This window comes from Coregonus clupeaformis, unplaced genomic scaffold (genome assembly GCF_020615455.1).
Source record: "Coregonus clupeaformis isolate EN_2021a unplaced genomic scaffold, ASM2061545v1 scaf0219, whole genome shotgun sequence".
In the NCBI taxonomy this organism is placed as follows: Eukaryota; Metazoa; Chordata; class Actinopteri; order Salmoniformes; family Salmonidae; genus Coregonus; species Coregonus clupeaformis.
In genome coordinates, this window is record NW_025533674.1 from 48,508 (window position 1) to 57,500 (window position 8,993).

Below are 8,993 nucleotides of genomic sequence, written 5' to 3' on the forward strand. Positions count from 1 at the left end.
GTGTTATGAGTTAAGGGTCTATAGAGGCCAGTGTTATGAGTTAGGGTCTATAGAGGCCAGTGTTATGAGTTAGGGTCTATAGAGGCCAGTGTTATGAGTTAGGGTCTATAGAGGCCAGTATTATGAGTTAGGGTCTATAGAGGCCAGTGTTATGAGTTAGGGTCTATGGAGGCCAGAAGAGCAGAATGTCCAAGTTTACTGGCCTCATCATTATCACACATAATATAATGTTACATATTACATAATATTACATTAATATTAAATATGATTATATTATAAGATTATATGACATATGACATACTATTATATGAATGTATTGTGATTATATTACATATTACATATGACATAATATGATGTATTATATTATATATGACAATATTATATTAATATTATATATGATTATATTATATATGATATAAAATGTGTAATATGTATAGTATACTGTCAGTCACTAGCCGCGGGAAATAGGGATGCTGAGGGTTCTGCAGCACCCCCTGAAAAATCACAATAATAACAACAACAAATTATTATAATACAACAATTTGTAACAAATATTTTGGGGACAAAAGTAGTGCACTGGGCCTTTACTAGTCCTGTGTCAGTCTCTGCAGCGCTGAGATATGTTTCTTTCTGCGTCTATGTCTGTGTCACACAACACGATTACAGTAATAACTAATGAAGAAATTATGGTAAAAAAGAAACCCTACTGACAACAAGATTACGGTAATATCTGATTAAGGAATTACAGTAAAAAATAAACACTCCTGACTTTTCAGCAGACGTCAGATCCTGGGTTATAACCATTCATTGGTTATCGAAACAACCGTGTCAGGAAAAGACTGCAACGTGGTGGGGTTGTTACAATACATTCAGCGTTTCAAAACTGAGTCAACACAACATTTGGAAGTTTGGAATGTGTTAGTATGTATAGCATTAGTTTCTTACATCCCTATTCAAAAATACATTTTGGAAACATTTCAAAATCTTTGACAATACTCAACACTCAGATAAATACTTTACAGAAACACACATTTACACACAAAAAAAAAAGGAACTCATGCGGAAATTACAATCCTTGTCCTGTACACGGTGTGTGTATAATTGATCACAATGAGCTTCGTGCTGAGGAACACATGATGTTGTATTCAGGTAAAATGGGCCCACTTGTGGACCTGTGTGTGTGTGTGCGTGCGTGCGTGTATGCGTGCGTGCGTGGCTCCTGACATGACCTTTGGTGGTATGTCTCAGGCTATACCTAGGTATCCTCCAATAGTAGAAGCAATGACGATTCCCAGAATCACACAGCAAATAATGATCATAATTTTCTTCTGCACATTTTAAAAAGAGAAACAAACATACCAGGCAGCATGTGAAGAGAAGAGTAAAAATGTGTTAAAGATAAACACCTAAACAACGGGTTATTAATAACAGAACACAGCGCTTAAGATTATTCTCACAGACAGTATTGGAGTGCTACGGGTCAGTTAGGGCAATTTCCACATTCTGTATTATTATTCGTTTAAATACAGGGTTTCTCTGAAAACAGAAGCCATGCACAGTACATAGTACAGCCAGTAGTTGATTATATCATCGTGGTCATAGATAATGATTCATACACTGCACAGTACATCAACATGATTATAAAACATGCAAAACATCTCCTTCAACAACACAGAAGCACTCATACAACATGACTGGGTCACATGTAGGGTGATGACTTGCAGACACAAACAGGTAAAAAGATCATTCAATTATAATACAGGACATTTAGCAGACACTTTTATACAAAGCAACTTACAGCCCATTTCACGTACGGGTGGTCCCAGGAATCAAACCCACTATCCTGACATTGCAAGTGCCATGCTCTACCAAGGACCACTAATTATTGAGATCTATCTGTAGTGTTCATGGGATTTCTATGGGTGTGGATATCCTCAACATGAAGTAGCAGAACCTGTCTGCCCTGTGACTATGTGTTCCAGAACCTGTCTGCCCAGTAACTATGTGTTCCAGAACCTGTCTGCCCTGTAACTATGTGTTCCAGAACCGGTCTGCCCAGTAACTATGTGTTCCAGAACCTGTCTGCCCAGTAACTATGTGTTCCAGAACCTGTCTGCCCTGTAACTATGTGTTCCAGAACCGGTCTGCCCAGTAACTATGTGTTCCAGAACCTGTCTGCCCTGTAACTATGTGTTCCAGAACCGGTCTGCCCAGTAACTATGTGTTCCAGAACCTGTCTGCCCTGTAACTATGTGTTCCAGAACCGGTCTGCCCAGTAACTATGTGTTCCAGAACCTGTCTGCCCAGTAACTATGTGTTCCAGAACCGGTCTGCCCAGTAACTATGTGTTCCAGAACCTGTCTGCCCAGTAACTATGTGTTCCAGAACCGGTCTGCCCAGTAACTATGTGTTCCAGAACCGGTCTGCCCAGTAACTATGTGTTCCAGAACCTGTCTGCCCAGTAACTATGTGTTCCAGAACCGGTCTGCCTTGTGACTATGTGTTCCAGAACCGGTCTGCCCAGTAACTATGTGTTCCAGAACCGGTCTGCCCTGTGACTATGTGTTCCAGAACCGGTCTGCCCAGTAACTATGTGTTCCAGAACCTGTCTGCCCAGTAACTATGTGTTCCAGAACCGGTCTGCCCTGTGACTATGTGTTCCAGAACCGGTCTGCCCAGTAACTATGTGTTCCAGAACCGGTCTGCCCTGTGACTATGTGTTCCAGAACCGGTCTGCCCAGTAACTATGTGTTCCAGAACCTGTCTGCCCAGTAACTATGTGTTCCAGAACCGGTCTGCCCAGTAACTATGTGTTCCAGAACCTGTCTGCCCAGTAACTATGTGTTCCAGAACCGGTCTGCCCAGTAACTATGTGTTCCAGAACCGGTCTGCCCAGTAACTATGTGTTCCAGAACCTGTCTGCCCAGTAACTATGTGTTCCAGAACCTGTCTGCCCAGTAACTATGTGTTCCAGAACCGGTCTGCCCAGTAACTATGTGTTCCAGAACCTGTCTGCCCAGTAACTATGTGTTCCAGAACCGGTCTGCCCAGTAACTATGTGTTCCAGAACCGGTCTGCCCAGTAACTATGTGTTCCAGAACCTGTCTGCCCAGTAACTATGTGTTCCAGAACCGGTCTGCCTTGTGACTATGTGTTCCAGAACCGGTCTGCCCAGTAACTATGTGTTCCAGAACCGGTCTGCCCTGTGACTATGTGTTCCAGAACCGGTCTGCCCAGTAACTATGTGTTCCAGAACCTGTCTGCCCAGTAACTATGTGTTCCAGAACCTGTCTGCCCAGTAACTATGTGTTCCAGAACCGGTCTGCCCAGTAACTATGTGTTCCAGAACCTGTCTGCCCAGTAACTATGTGTTCCAGAACCGGTCTGCCCAGTAACTATGTGTTCCAGAACCTGTCTGCCCAGTAACTATGTGTTCCAGAACCGGTCTGCCCAGTAACTATGTGTTCCAGAACCTGTCTGCCCAGTAACTATGTGTTCCAGAACCGGTCTGCCCAGTAACTATGTGTTCCAGAACCTGTCTGCCCAGTAACTATGTGTTCCAGAACCTGTCTGCCCAGTAACTATGTGTTCCAGAACCTGTCTGCCCAGTAACTATGTGTTCCAGAACCTGTCTGCCCAGTAACTATGTGTTCCAGAACCGGTCTGCCCAGTAACTATGTGTTCCAGCTCTTCAGTCTTTGACACACCTTCTTTTAACCAGGGTGGGTGAAGGTAGACCAGACCACCAGAGAGCTAGGTGAGTGTGGAAGACATTGAGCCATCCTCCAGGGAGGTGACAAGGCCCTTAACCAGGCCTCTCCAAGCCCAGAGGGGCACCCACCCTCAGGCCAAGGTCTGGATGTCGGTGGCTCCCTAACTGAGCCCCACAGCCAGAGAGATGATGAGGATGATCAGAGAGACCGCAAGGCAGACCCCTATCAGGATCATCTTCTGCACGGGGAGACGGAGAGGGAGGAGAGTGAGTGACAGAGAGACATGGATGGAATGGAGTAGTGGAGAGGGAGGAGAGTGAGTGACAGAGAGACATGGATGGAATGGAGTAGTGGAGAGGGGGGAGAGTGACAGACAGAGAGACATGGATGGAATGGAGTAGTGGAGAGGGGGGAGAGTGACAGACAGAGAGACATGGATGGAATGGAGTAGTGGAGAGGGGGGAGAGTGACAGACAGAGAGACATGGATGGGATGGAGTAGTGGAGAGGGGGAGAGTGAGAGAGAGAGAGAGAGAGAGAGAGAGAGAGAGAGAGAGAGAGAGAGAGAGAGAGAGAGAGAGAGAGAGAGAGAGAGAGAGAGAGAGAGAGAGAGAGAGAGAGAGAGAGAGAGAGAGAGAGAGAGAGAGAGAGAGAGAGAGAGAGGATGGGAGGAATGGAAGCAGTGCAAGGAAAAAGCGAGGGAAACCTCCAGCTACTCACTTAATGTCTGCTCCTAATTCTGAGGAGACTATTACTGTCTTATGTGACGTCATGTTGACATAAAAAGCTAATTTGTTGGGTTGAAATCAGGGAGTTTCGGGGACAGTGCCTTTACCAACCAGGAGAGGGCAGTGGGCCCTCAAACCGAGTCAAACTAGAGCTGCCTATATGCTGGGGGGTGATGACAAACCACCTGAAGGCAAGGCAGGGAAGTTAATTCATTCAGTCAGTCAGTCACATAACTTAAAATGAGGAGGATTCTGTGATACACTACAACAACAGGCACAGTGAAAGTAAAATACATTCACAAAGCATGCTACAACAGAGATTGTGTGTGTGTGTGAGAGAGAGAGAGGGAGAGAACTACTGTAGCAAGAGACAGAGAGATCACAAACTGATCTGGAGACAGAGCTATAATGCATGCCATGCCAAACGGTCCATCAGCTCCAGCTGTGTGTGTGTGAAACTCACCCTCCGGGCTTTACTCTGGTATTTAACAGCCTTCTTAGTGTCTGACACAGCCCTCTCCACATAGTCCACAGAGTGCTCCACATTGTACTCTATACGATCTATCATCTCCCCCTGAGAGAGGGAGAAGAAGAGGAACGGGTACCATAGCAGAGGGAGGGAGGGAGGGAGGGAGGGAGGGAGGGAGGGAGGGAGGGAGGGACACAACAGAGGGTATGGGGAAACAGGTGGGGACAGAGAGGAGGAGGAGGAGGACGGAAACATGGTAGGAAGGAGGACAGAGTGGAGGAGGACAGAAACATGGTAGGAAGGAGGACAGAGAGGAGGAGGACAGAAACATGGTAGGAAGGAGGACAGAGAGGAGGAGGAGGAGGAGGACGGACACATGGTAGGAAGGAGGACAGAGAGGAGGAGGAGGAGGAGGAGGACGGACACATGGTAGGAAGGAGGACAGAGAGGAGGAGGACAGAAACATGGTAGGAAGGAGGACAGAGAGGAGGAGGGAATCGTAGAAAGACAGGGAAGAGGGTATAGAGGGAAAAGGAAAAAGAGAGGGCTGTGTGAGAGTATGTCCATAGACTGTGTGTTGATGTGTCTCACCCTGCGGCCGCCCTTCTGCATGCTGACGGCAGCCTTGTAGTTGTCTCTAGCCTGTTCCACATAGTCCTGCGTGTTACACACGTTCTGCTCAATGTTGTTCACCAGCTCCCCCTGTTGGACAAAACAGAAAACACATCTGTACACGTTCTACTCAATGTTGTTCACCAGCTCCACCTGTTGGACAAAGCAGAAAACACATCTGAAGAGGAAAGTACATCTGCATTGTATTACACAAAATGTCAAACAGGTAACTAGAATTGAATTAAATAGATAAAAATGAAGTACTATTGCACTCAAAGCTAGCACATTACAGAATATAGGCACACATGTGCATCTACTGACATACACATGCACACACACACACACACACACACACACACACACACGCACAAATGTACATTTTCCATTGCATAGCTGTTTTTAATGCAGCCCCATTTAACAGGTTGAGTTATTTATAGTGAAGTTTTGGCCACTTGAGTAATCTAACAGCCTTTTCAATCTCAATATCTCAAATTTCATCAATTAAATGCCCAAACAAAACTTCAACTTAGAATACCAACTGTGTACACTGACTGCACACATCAAGTGAATAATTAAGAGTGAATTACCTTTTAGTGGGAGGTTAGTGGGAGGCTCATACTCTCAGTGCAGCGCTCAGAGAGCCTGTTATGGTGAAGAAAAGAGAGAAGAGAGGGAAGGAAGGAAGGAGAGGATAGAGAGAGGGAAGGAAGGAAGGAAGGAGAGGATAGAGAGAGGAAGGAGGGAAGGAGAGGATAGAGAGAGGAAGGAGGGAAGGAGAGGATAGAGAGAGGAAGGAGGGAAGGAGAGGATAGAGAGAGGAAGGAGGGAAGGAGAGGATAGAGAGAGGAAGGAAGGAAGGAGAGGATAGAGAGAGGAAGGAGGGAAGGAGAGGATAGAGAGAGGGAAGGAAGGAAGGAAGGAGAGGATAGAGAGAGGAAGGAGGGAAGGAGAGGATAGAGAGAGGAAGGAAGGAAGGAAGGAGAGGATAGAGAGAGGAAGGAGGGAAGGAGAGGATAGAGAGAGGGAAGGAAGGAGAGGATAGAGAGAGGAAGGAGAGGATAGAGAGAGGAAGGAAGGAAGGAAGGAGAGGATAGAGAGAGGAAGGAGGGAAGGAGAGGATAGAGAGAGGAAGGAGGGAAGGAGAGGATAGAGAGAGGAAGGAGGGAAGGAGAGGATAGAGAGAGGAAGGAAGGAAGGAAGGAAGGAGAGGATAGAGAGAGGAAAGAAGGAAGGAAGGAGAGGATAGAGAGAGGAAGGAAGGAAGGAGAGGATAGAGAGAGGAAGGAAGGAAGGAGAAGATAGAGAGAGGAAGGAAGGAAGGAAGGAAGGAGAGGATAGATAGAGGAAGGAGGGAAGGAGAGGATAGAGAGAGGAAGGAAGGAAGGAGAGGATAGAGAGAGGAAGGAGGGAAGGAAGGAGAGGATAGAGAGAGGAAGGAAGGAAGGAAGGAAGGAAGGAAGGAAGGAAGGAAGGAAGGAAGGAAGGAAGGAAGGAAGGAAGGAAGGAAGGAAGGAGAGGATAGATAGAGGAAGGAGGGAAGGAGAGGATAGAGAGAGGAAGGAAGGAGAGGATAGAGAGAGGAAGGAAGGAAGGAGAGGATAGACAGAGGAAGGAGGGAAGGAGAGGATAGACAGAGGAAGGAGGGAAGGAAGGAGAGGATAGAGAGAGGAAGGAAGGAAGGAGAGGATAGATAGAGGAAGGAGGGAAGGAGAGGATAGAGAGAGGAAGGAAGGAAGGAGAGGATAGAGAGAGGAAGGAAGGAAGGAGAGGATAGAGAGAGGAAGGAGGGAAGGAAGGAGAGGATAGAGAGAGGAAGGAGGGAAGGAGAGGATAGATAGCGGAAGGAAGGAAGGAGAGGATAGAGAGAGGAAGGAAGGAAGGAGAGGATAGAGAGAGGAAGGAGGGAAGGAGAGGATAGAGAGAGGAAGGTAGGAAGGAGAGGATAGAGAGAGGAAGGAAGGAAGGAGAGGATAGAGAGAGGAAGGAAGGAAGGAGAGGATAGAGAGAGGAAGGAGGGAAGGAGAGGATAGATAGAGGAAGGAAGGAAGGAGAGGATAGATAGAGGAAGGAAGGAAGGAGAGGATAGAGAGAGGAAGGAAGGAAGGAGAGGATAGAGAGAGGAAGGAGGGAAGGAAGGAAGGAGAGGATAGAGAGAGGAAGGAAGGAAGGAGAGGATAGAGAGAGGAAGGAGAGAAGGAGAGGATAGAGAGAGGAAGGAGCGAAGGAGAGGATAGAGAGAGGAAGGAAGGAGAGGATAGAGAGAGGAAGGAAGGAAGGAAGGAGAGGATAGAGAGAGGAAGGAAGGCAGGAGAGGATAGAGAGAGGAAGGAGAGAAGGAGAGGATAGAGAGAGGAAGGAAGGAAGGAGAGGATAGAGAGAGGAAGGAAGGAAGGAAGGACAGAAAGAAGGAGAAAGGTGGGGATGGATGGCAGAGGGAGGAGAAGCAGAGAGACGACAGAGAGACGACAGAAGAGGACAAAACTGGAATAGCAGGAAGCATAGGCCAGACTGATGTAGAGCCCAGGGTTAATTAATGAATTAGCCAAGCAGTAGTCTCATCAATTATTTAATCACACTTGTTCATTACTATTCATTACACACACACACACACACACACACACACACACACACACACACACACACACACACACACACACACACACACACACACACACACACACACACACACACACACACACACACACACACACACACACACACACACACACACACACACACACACACACACACACACACACTAATCCCCAGGGATTCAGCCCCAATTGTCCAGTAGACACAGATAGAGACTGATCCCATACTGGTTTGTACAGTACACACTGATGCTAGCAGCACTATCTACCACTATCTACCACTATCTACCACTATCTACCACTATCTACCACTATCTACCACTATCTACCACTATCTACCACTACCTACCACTACCTACCACTATCTATAACCGTATGGCTCAGTTGGTAGAGCACGGCGCTTGCAACACCAGAGTTGTGGGTTCGATTCCCACGGGGGACAAGTACTGAAAATGTATGCACTCACTACTGTAAGTCGCTCTGGATAAGAGAGTCTGCTAAATGACAACAATTGAAATGTAAATCTACCACTAAAACTTTCCCACAGTGCCCTGTCTGTATTCTGCCCTCAGAATCTTCATCTGTCCTTCAGGTAAACTGTAAGAAAGGTAAGGTGTACATTTAATGAGGTGCTGCTCTTGCTGGAGAGACAGCTTTTCGAAGAAAAAAAAAATCATACTTTCAATGTAGTGTAACTGGTCTGGGAACAGACAGACATAGTGTTGCTGTATGTGTGATAAACCACCAATCCATCCACTGTGAGGCCACATGCCCATGGAAACTGCCTGTTGGACCTGTTGGCTGCTCAGCCCCTCTTTCCCAGTCTATGCCCAGGGGAAGTGAGGGGGTGGTGGGGTGCATGGCTAGGTGAGGCTGGGGTC

At 46.7% G+C, this 8,993-nt stretch overlaps 1 protein-coding gene across 5 annotated transcripts in view; it reads right to left on the bottom strand.

Moving 5' to 3' along the window:
* Positions 1-364: 364 nt before the first annotated feature.
* The window catches only part of LOC121555675 (syntaxin-1A), a 174,401-nt gene continuing 165,772 nt past the window's right edge, over positions 365-8,993 (bottom strand). The window contains exons 9-11 of one of the 5 annotated variants that reach the window (XR_005997979.2): positions 5,501-5,611; positions 3,660-3,951; positions 1,236-3,597 (exon numbers count right to left, since the gene is read on the bottom strand). Coding sequence is in view for 3 of the 5 variants with exons in the window: in XM_041869500.2 (XP_041725434.1) it covers positions 1,245-1,328; positions 4,904-5,014 (195 nt within the window). In the remaining 2 variants the exon portion in view is untranslated. Of the gene's footprint in view, positions 3,952-4,903; positions 5,015-5,500; positions 5,612-6,108; positions 6,164-8,993 lie in introns of those variants that run through there. The other 4 variants (XR_005997978.2, XM_041869500.2, XM_041869501.2 and 1 more) reach the window with 4 other exon arrangements.